This window comes from Nestor notabilis, unplaced genomic scaffold, assembly GCF_000696875.1.
Source record: "Nestor notabilis isolate BGI_N333 unplaced genomic scaffold, ASM69687v1 scaffold5079, whole genome shotgun sequence".
NCBI lineage: Eukaryota > Metazoa > Chordata > Aves > Psittaciformes > Psittacidae > Nestor > Nestor notabilis.
In genome coordinates, this window is record NW_009944902.1 from 42,707 (window position 1) to 63,301 (window position 20,595).

At 38.1% G+C, this 20,595-nt stretch overlaps 1 protein-coding gene across 1 annotated transcript in view; it reads left to right on the top strand.

Moving 5' to 3' along the window:
* The window catches only part of LOC104412039 (ran-binding protein 17-like), an 84,678-nt gene that overhangs the window by 41,588 nt on the left and 22,495 nt on the right, over window positions 1-20,595 (top strand). The window contains 6 exon segments of the mRNA XM_010022632.1: window positions 747-851; window positions 3,309-3,391; window positions 12,683-12,897; window positions 14,076-14,210; window positions 17,517-17,520; window positions 20,179-20,333. Of these exon segments, the coding sequence (XP_010020934.1) occupies window positions 747-851; window positions 3,309-3,391; window positions 12,683-12,897; window positions 14,076-14,210; window positions 17,517-17,520; window positions 20,179-20,333 (697 nt within the window).

Consider the following 20,595-nt stretch of genomic DNA (forward strand, 5'->3'; position numbering starts at 1 on the left):
AATGTAAAGAACCCCATAATAAAGGAGGGAGAAGCAAGGTCTGAAAGTGTATTTCACATGTCACCCTCTTCTGCTATATATAGTTTATGCCTGCAGTGCCTCAAGCAGCTGGCAGCAAAAATGCACAAGTCTTTAGATGCCTCAGACAGCAGTAGCCAGAATGCCTCCCATCTGTCTGCACAGCCTGTCATTCATCAGCAGTGCTACAGCTGATGGCTTTAGCCTTTTCCAGAAGAGCTGTATTGAACTGAGACATGACTGTGTCTACATAGCCTAGAAGCATGTAAACCTTTATGTATTTCACAATTCCACGTTGAGTGCTTGGCCTGTATTCTACTTGGTAAGGTGTCTGAATGTGCAATAGCATTTTCTTAATAATAGTCACTATTTCATGCGTGGTTAAATAAAGCAGAAGTATATGACATGAAGCAAAGTTTAAAATGAAAAAAGTGGATATTACCCTGAACTCACAACTGAATCTCCATGTGCAGTTTACAAACTACCTTTCTTTTTCTTCATCACCGCTCTGGTATATTTACTATTTCCCACTTAACCATTAACGTTTCCAAAGAATTTAGTCTTCTAAGCAGAGACTTGCTTAAGTTTATAGTTGTTGGCCTGTGTGAGAATGAGCTGACAAAGTCTGTGTCTGACCCACCCACTAAGGGTGTAGCACAGTTTTAGGGGAAGTTGTTTTGCAAGATGTTATTTTATCAATATCCTCTTTAACTTGGTCTGGTAAAGATCCCCATATACATTTCTGTTCTGCAAAGACCTATTGAGCTGTGGTACTGTGAGCCTGCGTGCACAACCCCCATCTTGAAGCTGATGGCAGAATTCCCGCAAAACAGGTAAGAAGCGTGTGAAAATAAGATAAATGATGAGTACTGCAATGGTGTGCATTCTCTGTTCTATCTTTTGTTGTTTTGCTTATGCTTTTGATGTCTGACTTTGACTTTAAGACTGCTACTTTTGTATTTTGGAACAAAAATTTGCAATAAGAACACAGCTTTCAGTGTCATCGTATTGTTTTACCAAAATGGTAGATGTTACAAAATCAGCTGGTAAGGGTTAGTTACAGGAATATGTATGAGAGACTGCTGTGATTTTACATTCAGTGTTAGTGGAAGGCTATGCTTTAACCAGGGATAAATACCGACTCTATAATTAAATATTGGAAAATTGTCTGCTGTCAAGATTTGCTGCAGGCTGAATTTTTGCCTTAAGCCAAGCAGCATACATATGTGACTGGAAAACCACAACTCCCTTCACAGTTTCTTCTGCAACTCAGCTCTTTCAGCCAAAACAGGAAAAAGTGGCATTTAATACCGCAATATTTATAATCAACATGCAAGTAACTTCTCACATCTAACACCACCTCCGTGGGCTAACCGATAGGCTTCAGAATGATTCTAGGAGGTGATTTCGATACTTGGCATTGCAATAGTTAGAATGAAATTTCTGGTTTACCACAGCAGAACAACGTATTTTGGGGAATTATCATTACACTTGGAAAGATGTAGTGTACTGCCCAAAGGAAAAAAAGCATTTTTAAATGAAAAATTGATAGTTAAAGTCTCTGTGCTGGGTATCTTTGCAACCAAAGTAATTAGAGTTTTCAGCAATGAAGTATGTGTTCTCATAATTTCCCATTTTGCCTTGCAAATCAAACTTACAGGGAAAAGAAGTTGAAATATTTGAAATTTGAAAAAATATTTTGTTTATTCCAGTGACAAGAAGTTGGTGCTTTGAAGTTCAGAGCTGGCTCCCAGTCAGACACCAGTGTGTGTGATGGGCATGTCATCCTTGAATGGCTACACAAGCCTTATGGCAGAATTCCCTGTTTCGTGTTTGTGTTGACTTGCTTGCTGTGACTCCCTCTTCAGTTTGTGTTGGCTAATTTTATCTTTTATCCTGGTAGTAGCATAATAAATTGCCGGAAAAGTTTAACCTCTTTTTATTCATGATGCCATGCACAAGCAGGACACTCTGATCGTGCTGCAACTGATTACAAGGAGGAGATTGTTAAGACATAAACACAGAACTCTAATAACGGTAAACAAAGAGGAACTGGAACAATAAATCTTATGCAAAATACTGCTCTTCAAGCTACTTTACATATTCACGTTATCCTTCTACTTATTGATATTCAGAAAATCTGCCTTGTTCCCTTTAGAAAACATGATCTGGGATAGTGTTTGTTCACAACTTGTGCACTGCTTTAGCTTTTACGGGTTAGAATGCATTATACAAGGTACTTTGACATGGTTAAAAGATGTTACAGAGTGTGCATTATGCCACTCTGATACTGAGAGAATGTGCTGGTTTGGGGTTTTTTCACCTCTGCCAGCTATTATCATTTTGTGCAGCTGGAATACGAGATTGTTTTATACATGGTGTGTTTATGAACATCCAGATTTACTCCAGAGTTTGGAGCAAACGACCTTGCAAATAGGTGCTCTGACAACAAAATATTGGACTTGCAGCGAATATAGATAGATACTGTTGTCTCTGTGAAAGGGGTGACCCAGGGGCTCCATATTTGATCAGACATGGATGACTAACAACTAGGGGTGAAATACTGAGCCGGGGATGCTCTGGTTTGCATCACTCAGTCATGATTCCTTTCTCTTTCAGCTCAAATAAACACTAAGGGTAAGTTTTGCTCAAGTTACTTAGAAGCTGAACACCTATATTTGAAGTTAACTTTTAGGCCTGAACTACAAATTAGGCTTCTTTATCACAGAGAGAAACTGGAAAGATGCAACAGGGACTTTAGCAAGGACTCTGCTGTATTTCCAGATTGGGAACACAACAGTTCTTGTTGGCTTAAATAGTACCTGTACATCAGGGAAGACAACATGGTGTGATCTTTCTCAGGTCTGACTGTTACAACTTGATGAACTGGTATGGGATTGCCGTAGATTTTACGTAGCAGTATAACCAGTGTGTATTAGTGTATGTTTAAAAGCTGTACAGCTGCAGAAGCCAGGTAAAAGTGCTACCTGCTTGGATTATGAACCTTAGTAGCACTTTTCTGAACTGTACATGGGCACAAGATGTTCATCAGTCTCTGAAAGCTGTGTATGTGGTGTCACCTTTTCTGGTTCAAATTGGTTTGTCTTTTGCCATAGGATTGTTTCATTGTCAACATATGGTGAGTGCTTATCATTGGACTGAAAGCTAGATTTAGTTCATCAAATAATTGTATGTTGTAATCAGTGAATGTTCTTCTTTGTTTTAGGAATTAATCCATTGCAGTTTTCTGCTTCGATGACCATCCTAATATTTTTGCTGTTATTTTTTAGATCGCAACATTTAAATTTTGATGTATCATCTCCAAATGGAATTTTTCTCTTCAGAGAAGCTAGTAAAATGATTTCTACCTATGGTAGGTATTCATTAACACTTCCTCTGGCGTGAAAGTCTTTGCTTGTCTCATGACACAAACATCCTTATAGTTCATATTGCTGAGCACCAATGGATTTGTGGAACACGTAGCAGGGCTGTAATGTGTTGTAGCCAGTAGCAGCCCTTTGTGAAGTGCAGAGCTGATGTGGCACATTTTTGGAGCTTATTTGCCTTCATAGATCAGGGTTCATTCATGTAGCATTGTTCCTTGTATCACTTTTTAACTTGAATGCCAGTCTTCTAGCAACTGTAAGCTAGCAAAGATGCAAGTGAGGTGTTTGATCTAGGCTACAACTGATAGGTGTGGGCTGGTTTTATGTATTCAGATTATCTTCCAACAGTTCCAAAACATAATAGGACTATAACAGCTTTACCCTAGTAGAGCACTGTTAAAGGTGTTTGTAGTAAGTTGCTCCGTTTTACTGTTCCCACTCATGCATGCAACTTCAACAGCTCTTTGACACAAGCAGCTTGTCTTACACTCCAGCTAACTTTGTTACTTACAATTTTGCTTTCTAAATACTTTGAAAGCAACATTACCAACTTTTTGAAGAGCAACCTCATTTGTAGTTTGCGTAAACAGAAAGAGTCATAAATGTCCTATTTCTTGAAAAGAAAGAAAATTGGTGCATCAGATTTGCTTTTACTGCATTCAGGTTGCTTTTTGGGTGTGGAAACTGTGTGTTGCATTGTCTGCCTGTATAAAAAACTTCAAATGTAATTTTATATTGGAGCTGTGGAGCATGGAAGCAGTATATACATATAGCATTTACTTATGACAGAAAAAATTACACCCAAGTAACTCTGAGCCCTTGCAAAATCATTTTCTGTTTCTTTTTCAAATACACCGTGTAGTAATCTAGCACATTTTTTCAACTATGTTCTTAAGTAAAATTGTTAGAACAATTAAGCAAAGTAAAAAAAAGGGTTTCCATGTATGAAATGGTAAAAGGTAAACCTTTAGGTTTTAAATCTCAATTGCTGTTAGTCTTTCATAGAATCACAGAATCCCAGACTGGTTTGGGTTGGAAGGGACCTTAATGCTCATCTAATCCCACCTCTCTGCCACAGGCAGGGACACCTTCCACTAGAGCAGGTTGCTTAAAGCCCTGACCAACCTGGCCTTGAACTAAAAAAATACACCTTATTATTGGACATCTATTCCTCTCAGTTGTTGGTATCAAGTTTCTAAACCTTGCTGAGTAAACCATACTAGTTGGTTTCAACCAGTGTCATTCCTTATTCATGAAATAAAAAATCTCTAAAAGAACCCCAGCTTTGTAAAGAAACCTTTTGCTTTCAATTGAAGCTTGTATGGTGTGTATGTGAAGTTCATCAAATTCTCAGCTATAAAGTATTGGTAGCTCTTGCACATAAGGACCAGACAAGATTTTCTGTCTCATGCTAGAATTTAATTATGCAACATAAAAGGAAATTTCAGAATGATGCAGGTCTAAGATGTAATGATAGAAGCCTGTGTCCAAATACCTGCTTGCCTCATTGTTACCTTATGTGAAACATACTTAGCAATGTGTGGCATCTGTCTGGAGATATGTGCTGGGGAAAGAAGTTAAATGACCGTAGCAGCTTTCTGTCTTTTCTGTTTTTAGAAACTCCTTCCCTGTGGGAGGGTGACATTTTAGTCAACACATGTTTAAGAGGAGAACTCTTCTTAATGCCCTCTGAAAGAAAAATCTAAAATCACATATTGACTGGACGTGGAAGAAAGCTGTAGGTGTGGGAGAAAGCCCCCACTCAATATATGAATCCCTTTTTTTTTTCCATTTTGCTTTTAAAACGCATTCATGTTATCAGTGGCTGAAAGGGTCCCATCAGGGATACTTCCACAACTTAGCTGTGACATTTAGAGGAACTGTGTAGGTTTTCTTTTCCTACATCAGAGCTACTTCAGACTGCTAAAGCCATTTCTGAAGTGGTCACTGGCTTGGAGTATGGGGAGGTTTTACTGTCCACTGTTAAGTATTTCAAGATACCACAATTCATCAGCTTTCAATAATTGCTGCTAATATTTTTAGCTTTTATCGCCAATTACTAGTTTCTGAGATTTCCATTTCAGTGTACAGAAAGATATAACTCTTCTGGAAACATGTTGTAAGGATTCATTACTTTAATTATGTACGAATTTTTTGAGTGTACAAATTCCTATAAAAATAGTGATATTAAAGGATCTTGCATTAATTTCAAATGCCTTCTTGATAATGTTAAAACTTAAAATGTGCTTATGAAGAAAACTTTGATCCATAATACTCTTATGACTTTTTAAAAGTATATTTGTCTTTTAAGTATATATAATCTTTGCAGACATCTGGGGGAAAATAAACAAATAAACCAAGTGATGATTATGAAATTTCCCTGTGGTGTTCTTGAGCAATATTTCCAGCCCCACATTCTGAAAAATTCTATGATTCAGTTAAAAGAATGAATATGTACATGAATACTTCTAATCCTTTGGCTCAGCTTTCAAATTTTCTGCTGTACCATTACTGCAAGTGTCTTAAAATTCTGAAAATAGTTGAGATTTTATGTCTGAAGCATTAGAGAAAAAAATAGAAGATGCACAGCACATGTCAACAGACACTCTATGATCATTTATCTTACCAAGTCATCCCAACCTCTTTTATATGCCTGCAGCTTATAGTGAGTTCCTCAAAGCTGATCAAAAAGACACTTGAAACTCAAGATAGATTTGATTGAAATCTATACTATAATAATTGCCTTCTTAAACTGAGAGAAACACGAAGTGTTGACATGAGACGGAGGCGGGGGCAATAGAAGCAAACATCCATTTCTTTCATCACACTGTCCTTGTGGGAAGATCTGTCATTTCAGTCTCGGTTTCACTTAATCCATTGACCAAGTGGCTTGCCATAAACTCTGCCCAGCCTTCTCTCATCCTGGAGAAGTTCTTTCCATCCCCTGGAGAGCTGGCTTTGTTTGCTTCACTTGCCAATCCCTGTCTGAACACCAGACTTCCAACTCTGCCTGTTACCTCCCGCCTCCTCCTTCCTGTGCCTTTGACAGTGTGGGTTTCCTTCCCATAGCTCAACGGGTCTCCAGGGAAAGGCTTGGTCCCTCTTCTGCAGACAGTGTCGCCTAGTCTGGTGGTTTCTCTTTCTTAGAAGACTAGAACGTACAAATAATAAACAAAAATATGGCTTAATTGTATTGTGCTTCCATTTGTAAGTGATGTTTAAATTTGGTTTAGAACATGATTTTTCCTTCTCTCTCATATGTGATACTGTGGAGAAGATTCCAGTACAAGTGTTATTTTCATAAATTTTACCTGCACCAAATTCAACATGAAAATTTCCAGTTATGACTTAGGTCCTCTGGGAGTCTTCTTGCTATTAAACCTGTAAGTACACAGATGTGATCTGAAATATGTCTCTGTCCTGTCAGCTAATTCCTGACAAGGAATTAGTAGCTGAAGGGAGGTGGCATCAGGTGATCCTTCACACCAGCCTCAGAGCACAGTGCACTGGTAATTCCTGACGTAATGTTGATTTTAGCTAAGTCTGGACTACACCGATCAAGGCAGTTTTGAATAACACACAGATACTTTGCAGATCCGGCTTTTTTCAGGTGATGAAAATCATCTAGAAGTTATATGTGGATTTGTTTTGGGTAAACCCCTTACTGTTGTTTACATGGAAATAACTTTGAAGCAAACTGACCTAGCATGTTGCTTTCTTTCCATCTTCAATTTTGCTGAAGTTTGTGATGTCTGTTTATGGTACCTCCATTTACTATCTATATGTACTGTAAAACCTGTGCTTGGGCTAAAAGCAAAAGGGGGAAGAAAAGGGCAGAACTGTGTTTCTGGGGTGTGAATGTATGTTGACACTTGTGGGTATGGATGCTGAAATCTCTTTAATTCTAGACTGAAGCATTTAGGAATTTCGTAAGTTTGAGTGCAAAGTAGAAAAAAATCCAAAATGCTGATTTTTAAGCTATGTTAAACATCCTCAGCTGTCAGTGAATAAAATCTCAAATATGAATTCTTTGTACTTTTGAAAATTAGCACCTCAGCAAGTGTTTAATTCTGCTTCACAGATCCCGCTTCACAATTAGGGTAGTACTTCTGTGTCCTGTCCTGTTCATTTCTCACTGATGCTGATACAGTGTTGAAGACAATTCTAAGATGTCTTTACAAATGCTCTGTGTTAAAAAGATGTCAAGCCTGGTGTAGGATGCACTTAGTCAATTATCCTCATTAAGACTCTGCAGCTGCTTGGCAAGGGGTGTTGTGTCTTGTCCATTATGGCTAGAGCCAGTCTGACTGAGTGACAGTGAATTAAAATAAACAGGAGAGGAGAGAAGCGAAAGGAGTTGGAATAGTCTAGTCCACCATTCTTCATCCCCAATATATTTCACTTTTAATTCTCTGTGTACAAGTCTCCTTACTATGAGTTTTTGAACTCCCAGTTGTATAGGAATGATGTTTCAGTGCATGTTGGGACCATCTCTTTGTTTTGTGGTTTCTTCACCTTTTAGAAAACCTCTTCCCTTTCATTATAGGAAACCGACATAAAAATAATATTTTCAATATGCTGTTTTTATTTATCTACATTCTGTCATGATATACTTTGATGTAAGTTTTTAATTTTGCTTCAGCTTTCAGCTGTTGCAGCAGTTACTGCTCAAGGTCAGCGATGAGGTTAGCCACAGTAGCACAAAACAATTTCCTGTTCTCACAGCCCAGGTAGCATTTGGATGTGGATTAAATTTTACCACATTTTCCAGTAGCCAGACACAATTATTTCTAATGAGCTTTAAATTGCTTCCAGAACATGTATTTCAAAACTTAGTGTGGTAATCCATTCAGTGCCAGCAACTTCATAAGGTAACAGTTCTTCAGAGTTTTGGTTAAACTGATTCGTGCTGTACAACAGGTATTTCTAATCAGCAGCTTAGCTTAAAAGTGGAGTGCTGGCTGATCCTGGTTGCCATTGGTCCTCTCTTTTGTGATAGTGGTTCCAGAATGTATTGTTCTTCATTACCAACTCAGATTTCATAACCAGTTTCTTTTGGTAAATTTATCTTGGCGCTGTGCATGCTTGTTGTGCTGATTCAAGAGGTTTTATGCATGTTTTGTTCTTGTGGAAGCTTTAAAAAGATGTGAAGCTCGCTCACATCTTTATAGTTCACATTTTCGTCTTTGTTTTCTGTATATGGCCACTTCTTTATACTGCCCTAGCATTCTGAGTGCCTGGAAAGCATACTTGCAACACCATCTTTATGGGGCAGTGGTGAATAATAAAAATAGGAAAGGAGAAAAGGCAAAAAATACTTTTTCTCTATAAATGTGGTAAATTTTCATAACCTTTGTTTAATCTCACCAGAGTCTTTTTTTATCATCATCTAATTCACACATGTTAAAACATGATTTAGTTGTATTATTATGCATAATGCTTATTGGACTGAAATCTAGAACAAGCCCTGCTTAAATGAAGCTCAGCCATAAGGAAATAATTTTTGTATTATAGCTCCTACTGTAAAAGCAATTAAGGAGGAGAACTGAAAGGGAAGCTGCCTGTCCTGACATGCTCCCACATCTGGGAGGAGAGAGGGAATGAGCTGTGCAAAGAGCTCTGGTGCATATTGCCAGTGGGATTCTGAGGCTTGGTGATGTTATCTTCAGTCAGAGCATCCCAGTCTGGGGGGTTGCTGGCTTCATGCTTCCCCTCTGCATACACACACTTTTTCTTTCCAGCTCCTTTGTTTATGTACCAAGGAGTCTTTGGGTAATTAAATGCTTCAATTAGCAACCATATCCAAGCCCTTATTTCCTATCTAGCAGCTTCACCCAATACAGTTAAAAATCCTTTAGTTGCTCCTGTCAGAATTTTGTACCACCTGTGAGGCTCAGCGAGTTTTTGTAAGTGACATTGTTGTCAAATGCAGGGCAAAAAGCTGTATTAGAGGAAATCATTGAAAATTGTTAACATCAGTGTATTTTTTTGTTTGATTTTTGGCTCATCAGTAACACTGCAACTTCACTGATTAGTCCCTACGTAGTTTTCATTTTGACAGGAGCTATGAATTTCAAACACTTTTTTTTCAATTCAGCATTTCAAAGGTCACTCTTACGTTGATTTAATTTCTTTATATTGTTTCTTTTAACAATAGGAGTTTTTAAAATTGTATTTTGGTCCTCTACTACAGGGATTATAAATGTAAGCGTACCCTCAGTAGCTGAGGAGTTGTTCTTGACCTGATTCCAAGTACCTCAGTAAATTAGTTTATGTTCAGTAGTATCCATGGTGTGTAAAAATATTCCCCTGAAGCTCCTGCTAAATGTTACAAGTAGATCATTCTTTTTTCATCTAGTCAGGCATAGACTGTACTACTTTTTTTTTTTTCCCCAATAACTACTGCTAAAACACCAGTCTTCATTCTAGCACCACATCCCTTGAATCATAGGCTGATGGCTTGGGGCATTGGTAACAGGCACCGTGTGGTCTTTCACCTCTGCTACCAATTTGAAATCAGTTGTTCCCACTCTTAGGCCCTTTTAAAATGAGCCCACGAACACAGACCTCTGTGGACTTTGTCAACTGGCAAAAAGCAGCTTTTAATGTTGTGCAAGACCCAATTTCTGCCATGTTTTCATTAAGAGGGATAGGAACTGAATTCTTCTGCCATGCCTGCCCAAGGTGAGGCAGTGTGAGGGAGCAGGGGTTGCGCCTTCCTCTGTTGAATGCTTTATGCTGATCAATGGATTTAAAGTTTTAGTTATAGGGTGGTCTTTAGGAAGTAATAAAAATGATGGAAGATCAGTACTTGTCGTACCTCCTAGAATTCATGTTCGCAGGCTAAGGGATTCCTAGAGTTTTGCAACTTCTTTCTTCATTATCTGGTTTTTCCACCAACTTCCAATTAATTTCCATATTAAGTACATAATTGCTTATTGACAACTACTGAGCTCTTTCCATCTGTTGTTGTATGTTACACCAAGAACTTCAAGGAGCTAGGACTGTCCACTGTCATGCTTGGACAGCTCAGCTGTAAACTCAAGGCTGTTACTTTCTTGGATCCAGAACCTTGTCTTTGCTTATTTCTGAAGCCAGATATATATTTGGGTTATTAGAGATTTGCAGCAGAGAATTCAATCGGGAAAGACAAGATAAAGTTAGTTTACAGCACACTTACCTTCCAGTCTTGTTTTTTGGCCTAAGAATTGCACACTATTTGCATAGTGGCTTTCAGAAGTAGCATGCATCTTCCCACTGCATCTCACAGGCAGTATTTGAAATTCACTGATCTCAGTAATAACTAGACTAGGTCACGTCAAAAATATTAATGCTCCCTGAGATTACTTGGCTGGGATATCTTAAATAGGGCACTATATGAAGCTAAATGTATTTTATCTTTCATATTATGTAAATGTAATTTCTCAGTAATGCTAAGTATTGCAATAAATGAATGTCCAAGTACACTAGAAGACATTTTTCTTCTTCTGCTATGTTTTGGTTTTCAAAGAGGATCTTTTGAATACCAGTCACTTTTAGTATAAGGGAGATTTAACAGCATTTGGAATTAATTTCTGTGCAGTAGCAGTCACTGGAATTGTACCCTTTTCCCCAGTTTTACTGTGTTCCCGACTACAGCATTCAGGGTGACAGAGGCTCTTACATGACCATTTACAGTATCAAAACCATTTTGTATTTTCATTCTTTTTCTTTTTTCATTAAGAGGGCTTCACTTTGATGGTAAGTGACCATCTTTCCTAGCTGTTTGATTCTTCGCCTCCTTTCCATAATTCCAGTGGTGCCATTACGGCTTCTTACAGACCCCAGTTACTTCTTACAAGCAATCCCTGATTGTACTCCTAGTCAATGGTAAATCAACTTTTCCTTTACAACCTGATGGATAAATTGCCTTGTACTTGCTAGAAGTGGTGAACAGCATTTAAACAGCAACTTAGGCCTTTCCCTCTTTGCATCAAATGATACCAAATGGGTGATACTTTGGTGTGTTGGGTGTTTAGAAACAAGACTTTTCCCCTCATTTTTCAAATTACATGTTGTAAATTCTTCATTGTCAGTAATCAACAGCAGCAAGAGAAGGAATTAAAATAAGGCAGGTATATGATTTGCAGGTGGGAATTTGCATGGGGTAGGAGGGAGAACTGTGTAGAGAGAGTCAATATTAGGCCTCAGTATATATTAAACAATGCTACAGTCTATGAGATCCGTGTCATCTCTGGCAAGTTTTTAGGGGCATTTTTTAGTTACCTATTATAAAAGCAAAACTGTGTTGTCCTACCTACCACTCTCTACCAGCAGTGTTTGGAACTGTAAATAGTTAATGTCTAGTTTACTCATTGCTCCTTGATCCAAGTTGTTATCGCGGCCACAACAACTACATTAGACGCTGAAAGCAGTCAAGCCAAACATCTGATCTGTAGACTACAGTGACTTTAATTGTAGGAATACTTTTTGAAATACAAATGTTTGTGTTAAAATTGCCAAGAATGATGAGTATTAACCTCATTATTAATATAATGAGTATTATAATTGAAGACCTGGCACTTGGTTTTTGTTTAAAAATACCCTGTCTTGAAGACAGACTAACTGCAGAGTGCTGTGAAGATGAGCATTAAATTATTACTAGATACTTAGAAAATTTGGTAATGAGGCCTTGTGAATAATCTGAACAGACTTGCAGCGTGATCTGCTGCACAGTGGATCCAGAAGTCACTATTGCTTGTTAATATCAACAGCAAATATTTACCATTAGCTGTTATTTTTACATTATGAACATGGAGTTTTTAATTAAAAAGTCATTCCCATCTGCGCCTGATAAAATAGATGCTTTTGTAATGGACATATTAGTTTTCTGAGGGATGTATTTAGTGTGTGTATACATCAGCAACCATCCCAAGAGACTGTCACGGTAATGGATCAAAACCGGGCTTTGCTGCAGCATGAGAAGCTATAAAACCATGTGTTGCAACTCTGTTCAGATTAAAGAATTCCTGCTGATAGACTCAGTCATGGTCTGGCTGTACATCAATGACGGGAATTCCATAGTTTATATTTTAAATTTTGCATACTAATTCCTTAGTGGCTTTTAAGCTCTAGTCATGCTTACTTAACAGATCTTTCACATCAAATGCATAAACAATTTTTCTTCTAAATAGTAATGAAAATAAAGACGAAAAAGAAAAAGTGTAGATAGTGCCATCACAATATTTTAGATTTACTGCTGCTTATATAAGTTTCTTTCTCTCTTTTTATGAGAACAGGTAATCAGATCCTCTCTCTTGAGACTTTGTCAAAAGATCAGGTTTATCCGTTGAAACTCAAGGGCATTTCCATCTGTTACTCTGCACTCAAATCTGCCTTATGTGGAAATTATGTCAGCTTTGGCGTCTTCAAGTTGTATGGGGACAACCACTTTGACAGTGTACTTCAGGCCTTTGTCAAAATGCTGCTTTCAGTATCCCACAGTGACTTGCTAGTAAGCAATTATTCATCTTGGGAGTCTTTACGTGAAATATGAACTAATACCACCACAGGCTTTGTATTGTTATAATGAGACAGAGGGATCTAGAACAGCTCAAATGTAGTTTTCAGTTCATTTACTTGTATTGATATAGCAATATCTAAAATATAGGTATGACTGAACTGCCGTGTGAAATGGGAGCTTTTCCAGAATTGTCACTAGGCTGGTCATAAAAGAGAGAAATGCAATTTTTTTTTTTCCTTCCTATATTTGCAAACCCATTTAGGTTGCCTGTATGCACTGTAAAACATCCTCGTGTATCCAGCCACTCTGCAATTAGTTTCAATCTGTAAACTGTCACTGTATTTATTCCCCATAATATGTAAAACTTTCATTTTAAAGTACACCATGTTCCCACTTCTCTGTGGGAAGACAACAGATTTTGTGCAATATCAGCCTAAGTTTTGGTTGTGATATATTCTTCATGACACTTTAGTTCAGAACTGTCATTTTCTTGCTGTAAGGAACAAATTTGGGATAGTTCAAGATGGGTTATACCCAAATTTATGCTTGCCACCTAAAGAAAGTCCTCGGAACTGAAAAGTTGCTCTCTATTAAAATTGCTGTATTGGTTGTATTAGTAAAGTGTGTGTATTTGCACATTCCTAACCATGCAACAATAAACGCCCTAAGAGTCCTTAAGAGTAAGGTGCTAATTGGGCCAATGGGTCCAAGCAAGCATCTTTGCCTGTGCAGAGCCTGTTACAGGACCTCACTTAAGCACCAAAAAAAATCCATCTCTGAGATGTTAAGGCGGAATCTGTGATAAATTCTAGTAAGATTTCCTGCAGCAGGTATGATACGGGCTGTAATCCTGTCAAACCGACACCCTGGCTAGAGCGCTATACTGCTTTTTCTAGACTGATAGCTGTGTAGAATGGCAAAGCATGGTACCATTATTGTATTATTCTCAGCTTATTATAAACTAACAGCAAGTTTATATCCTATGGTAAATTTGAAAAGCAGAAATCTACTGAAGACAAGAGAGTATCTTGTCTTTATTTTCATTTAATGGCAAATTAGAAATTATCACATCATAAAAACTGTAAGATCATTCTTCTGTCATCTTGTAATGTTAATATTAGTCATTAGTAATATCTGTGCTTTCTATGAATGTGTACTCTTATTTTCAGCAATATCAAAAGTTAAGCCAGTCTTACTACTCACTTTTGGAGTGCCAGACCCAAGATCATGTGAGTTTCATTAGCAGCTTAGAACTTAGCATCCTAATCTGTATTCTTACCTCAGTATCTGAAGGACTGACTGCAGTAGATAGGAACTACTTACACTCAGCTAAAGAAAGAATTCAAGTACTTAGCTATCTGGGATTTTCAAAGCAGCACATTAATTTGTATTTCTAAAAAATTAATGTGAAGTGACAGTGGAAGATGCTGGCTTCTGACCATTTTAAGAATGTGACTGTTTTGGTTAATGGAGCCAAGTTCTTTTAGACATCTAACGTATAGGTTTTTACAGACAGTATTTTTAATAGCCTTTTCTTACAAGCCAGAACTGTTACAATTATTAATGGGCCTCCATTAGGATTGTACTAAAAATGTATGCAGTTGTTCAGAAGTAAAATGTATTAATATGTGTACAGGAATCTGTGAGGTTTTGGTTTTATTTGATCAATGCATCTGTTGTATAAATAATGCTTGTTTTGCACGGCTGTGATATGATTTGAGAAATTGAAAGGTTTCCATGGAAAAAAGGAACTAGTTATTCAGTAATTCCTGAATATAGAATCACAGAATGCTTTGGGTTGGAAGGGACTTTAATATACTTTAGAGGAGAATCAGTGCAACAGTGGAGTAACGATAAAAATCCAGCAGTCTGATTGCAGTTGATTTCATTCTCTGTCATGATTTAATTTGGTTTTGAACTGGATAACTGTCCAAACATTTGGGGCTTGGACAGGGGTGGACAGGGTTAGTATCCTAAAGTCATTTGGAATATGGAGAAGACAACCTAGCATTTAGGGGAGAAAAAAATAAATCATGCAGTTATATTCTGACCACCTAGGAATATCATGCATTTATGTAATTTTTGACTGAGAAGCTGTTCAAAACCTTCTAGTCATATTTATTGATTGGGGTCGTTATGAAGGAAAAAACCCCAAGAACGGAGAATGTTAGTGTGTATAGATGTTACTCTATAATAGCTGGTGTTTCTCATTAGCACCAAGTGTCAGTCAAGCCCCATAGGAATGCATGGATGCACTGAGACTCAGAGCATTTGCTGTGTTGAACACATTCAGCAGTTTTTGCTGCAAGAGGGGAGCTGCTCTTGGAGAGAAAATGGGTAGTGAATACCTAAGCAACAGTAGTAAAGAAGTATTCAAGTCATTGTGTTATAAAATGCTGAAATCTATCTTCTCCTGGATACTCTGAGGGCTGTCACTTGCACCAGTGGTGCTTTGCAAGTGGGACGTTGTACTGAACATTAGCTCAGCTGACAGCTACTAGTTTAGCAAGCCCTGCTCATGTTCTGTTATCACTCCATGTCACATATCTTCCACTTGAGATGTTAGTTATATTAATTCTGATAATTCACTGGCATATAGAATTTGCTTCAACCATCTCATTGAAACCCAGGTTGAATTCATGTAAAAGCTATATAAGCTTCAGCTTTCATGTGTTATGTTTGTTTTCCCCTGTCAAAAAGTGTTGATCTCTCACTCAATGTAGGGAGGAAGAGTAAGAAAAGTATGTATTTCCAATTTTAGCTGTAAACTTTTGGGGTTTAAGTATCTGGGAGTTTAATCCTGAAGAACTATTAATTTCTAGGAACATAAATGTTTTCTTAGAAAACTTTTATTCTCAGAAATTCCTGATATTCTGCAAATTTTTAACTTGCTTTTTTTCACATTTCATAAACCATAGATTTGCTTAGCCAATGCTCCCCTTCAGTTTAACTTCCTGTGCTTAAAGTATCTAAAGTAAATACAAACATGCGCGACCAAACCACTTTGTGTAGGAATTTTTAATTTCATCTGACTTCACTGAAGCCTTGATGCAGTCCATCAAAAGCTGCGTGTATCAAGATACTGATGTCAGCCATTAAGTTCCTCATCTGTGTTCCAGAAGTTTTCTTTTTGAAGGGAACTGAATCATTTTCCATACTTTTGTAATGATGTGTCCAGATGAACTACTCTTTGGTCAGTTTATAGCCCTTAATGTTAATTTCAATTTAGTTATTGCAAGAGTTATTTACCTGTTACTGTGTTTCCTTAAGAGTCATTCTTCTAAATGTTTTGTCCCTTTTAAAATTTTGATATCTGGGACATTACCAATTGTCAGACAGTGAAATACAGATTTATTTCCTATGTGTTACTTGGTCACATCCATCCTTCTGCCCTTGGAAATGGGTAAGTAGATCCAAGTGTTGCCTTTTTCACTGAATTATATCAGTGCCAACAGAACATCTCGGAATAGTAGGGCTCAGGGCTATAAGCCATCTGAGGGAAAATTGTGTTTTAAACTGATTAGAACATACAAGTTATTTTCAGAAATGTTTATAAAAATGAAATTGCTGTCTTTTTATTTCAAAAATTAAATACCAGGAGATCCCTTCTCTGTCAGAGGAAAAAAAAACCTGACATTTTCCCTCTATTCCCTTTACATACATCGAAACTTTGAGACTCATTTTTGTCAGCTGTAGGATAAACATTCCCCAAATCCTTACTTCTGAGGAGTGTTCATTCTTTTGCTGAGTAAATACCTTGCTTGATTCCACTCTTTATAAACACTGTGAAAGAATATGTATTCCTTCTGAAGCGCCTGGCTGTAAATCACCTATAATGGAAGCCCTCATCTGAGCTTTTATTGCGAGGATAAACACTCCAATAGTTCTCTTCTAAAGTGTTTACCTGGCTTTTTCACAGCTGACTCAGTGGATCAGAGCCTTTTAATGTAGTCTGCCTGGCATGTTGTCACTAATCTCTGCAAAGCTTTTCTAATTCTCATATGATTAATAGTATAGTATGCTATTCATTGAGGAAAAAGTAAAACATTTTTTCTGTCTTGCTGCCTAATTTAGATGTTAAATTGCTAAATCCATTTACTTTCCAGGTTTAGTCTCAAAGGCAAATAATGCCAGTATTGAACTGTAAGCAATTGATGGACAGGGAAAATACCACTTAACTCCCTCTCCTTGCCTTTATCTGAGAACCAAAACAAAATCTTTTCATTTGCAGAGATTCAACAATGTCATTAAACTGTTGAAAAATAATTCCCTTTCAGAATGCTCTTGTCATATTGCTGAGACCAAAGACCAGTTCAAGTTGTTTGGAGGTTTTGTTGGCTTTTTGAAAGTAATGCAGCGTATTCTAACACACACGATCAACTTCCACTTACTTGAGCTGGTGGCTAATTGGAATCACCTACATAAGGTAAAAACACACAGATAAATAAAACATGCATGTAAAGTTGGCCCCCAAAACATGACATGAATGCATACTAGCGAAGAAGAAACAAAAAGAGGTAGTGAATGTGATGGTGGCTGGTGCTAGAGTCATGATCCTTGTCTGGTGCTCATCACCAATACCTGCCTTGCCATCAAGCAAGGCCAGAGAGCTCAGTTTTGTTCCTCAAAACTACTGGACTGTTCCTGGGTCTGTGCTGACACATGTGAAGCTAGTTTTGACGTTTTCTGTAATCACAGTCAGCTTGCTTTGTGATCCATATGATTAGTTCACAGGTGAGAGAGCTGAGTAGACCAGAAGTGAGAAACATGGTTTGACTGCATTTTTTGTGGTTACCCCAAGTTTTTATCTCAGTTTCTTTCATAATTCTATCGTTATTCTGTGTCTTCCCTAGCCATTTCTTCTGCCCATAGCCCAGAATTGGTAGTTCCCTGTTGCTCTTGTTCTATTTGGTTGGCTGGATTGTCTTGCTAAGATTTAGTGAGAACACTATTCTGCTCCAGCACAAGGATCCACATGCCCAGAAGAGTCATTCAAGAGATGTTTGATGCTCCCTGTCTGTTACATCTTTGCGAAAGGAAAAATGAGTATAAGGAAGCATATTTGATAGATAGTTATGGGCAAATTTAAGTAGCTCTTAACACTTGTATCAGATTCTCATGAGCAAATGATAGCATAGACCTGTCTGCCGTCCTGCTAAAATCGCTTACTGTCAAATGTAAAGTATCTTCTTGTACAGTATCAGCATGTTTAGAACTACTGCTGTTTTGTAAACTGATGATAGTGATTTACTTTGTATTATTCAATTTAAAAAGAAATAGAGTTAAGCGCAGGATTAGAAATACAGCAGAGCCCTCCTATGAAATATGTATTTTCAAATCTCTCACTTGTTGTTATTGATGGTGATTCAATTCCACCATGAATAGTATTTCTAGTTTATATGCAGGACTGTTTTGGTTGAGAGCATGGTGAGTGCCAGGTTCTGCAGGCTTTACTTTGGCTAGACTCATAACTTTGAACTGAGCTTTGTTCCTGCAGTCTTAGCACCCTGCCTTGTTGAATTCAGCCCTAGGATGCTCACTGGTCCAGTGGGAGCAGAGTTGAGATGCTTCAGCTCATTTCTGTGAGCTCCTGCTGCTAAGTCAGCAGGTTGCTGTGGAAGATACAGTCTTAGGAGACTATTTGTATCTCCTTTGCCTGTAAATGTTTCTTCGGTGTTTACCTCAAAACACTCTTAACAAAATACGGTTAGTTTTTAGATGGCAAAGGGTTAATAGTGTCAGCACAGGGCTTAAGCAGTTAAACAGACACAGATCAAAATACTTCAGTGTGTCTGGAGGGATGTGTTTAAATGAACACTGCAAGGTCAGCAGGCCTCCAAATTAGCAGAGTTTAAAGAATTCAAGGTACATTTTAATTGGATCCTTCTAACCCCCTTTTCCCTCAGAATGAGCATTTTAACAGTTTAATTCCTTTTTCAACCCGCACACATCCCTTACTCCAGTGGCCCATCTAAAATAAATACTGTGAACTTTAAAAGGCCTAGACAAGTTCTAGCTGAAGTCAGTGGCAACAGGATGGACTCCTAAATGCCTCACTCATTTGAATCTGATGTTTGAAATGGCAGAGGGTATTGGCTGGGGCTAAACCTTGCACCCAGCAGGTTAAACCTCTGCATGTCTATAAGGAGCTGCAGTTGGCGTTGGCATCCTGAGGAACCAGCAGTTTAAACCCGTGGCTCTGGCCAGGATTACAGAAGGGAGCTGGCAGCAGCACGGCTGCCAGTGTTGAAGTCACAGGCCCTCCAGACTTGGGTGCAAGGAGTATCTCAGGCATCAGGCCAGGGGAAAGGGTGCAGTGCTGGTCTGCAGAGGAAGGGGAGTGTGAGTGAGGACCAAGGACCAGGACACAGTTATCATCATGCTGCTGCATGAAGTGAGATGAATCCTCTTTCACAGCAGCAGCACAGCAGGCAACACCTACCAGCAAAATAACTTACATAAATCAGACAGACCTATTTACTCTGCAAATAGGTTTAAGCTTTTAATCTTTCTTACTTACAGAAACAGTAAGTAAAGATATGAAGTGGCTTTTCCTTCTGCTTTTCAATAGCATAACAGTATCCTCCTTTGCTGTCACAACTTTCTGTTTCGGGGACATTTACGAAGTATTTGGGTAGTGACTGTTGTGTTGTTGCCAGCCATATTAAATGTACTATAACCTACTTGAATGATTAGTTCTTAAGCAAGATGACTAATTAGCTGTTCTGTGATTCCACCTTTACTATCTTTAATGGCCCTTGTTCATTGTTTGCCACCTGACATTGATTAGAACCTATTTGGGGCAGAGGAACATCATGAAATACTGCTTGAGAAAAATCCAGACAGTAGCTCGACTTGACTTAACCTCGCCTTTCCAGCAAGCAGGTCAAACCAGAACTTCAGAATTATAGTTTCCAAGAATCCAAATGGGAAACTAAACACCAGTAAAACATCAGCCCTCATGCTGCACTTCCCAGGACTCGGAGGGGCAGCTGCATTCGTACAGTTGTGAATGAAGCTCACTGGAGTTCACAGGATCTTTGGTACATGGAGCTACCCAGTTCCTCAAAAGCAAAGGTTTAATACCACCGTGTGTTACTAAAAGCAGTCTTCAAAACTAGTCAGCTCACATGTCAAAAATAGACTTGTTGATGTATCGATTAGCCTAATGTCAGAGATTATTAAAGTTGAGCTCTCCAAGTACTATAAAATGTCATTATTAATTATTCTTGTATGGAAACAATTTCAAAAACTCTTTTATTCTTTACACAGATAGAGTTGTATCTTCCAGCTGTTGTGCTAGTTCAGACTACTTCTTCAAGCACCTCGCTGAAGAAGGCAAGAAGACTCAAAGAGGTAGAGAGATTTCACAGGATGGACAGAGATGGCTTCATTTCATGCAGCAGAACCCAGAAGTTCTACAGCAGGTGAATTAGTAGTCTTTTCTATGGGATGTTATTACATTTCTGAATTTTCCTGATGTTTTCTGGTACTGAACACCAGGGCAGCATTGGCTATTAGTAAGAGAACAAACCTCACTATGCTGGTATGCAGCCCTGAGCGGCTTCCACTGTGTTCTCATGACAACCAAAGATTGAAAGTATTTTTTGTCATAGTGGAAAGCATCAGCACTATACTTGGCTGTACAGTATCTTAAAACTTGGTGCTTCATTTTTGCTCATAAGAACA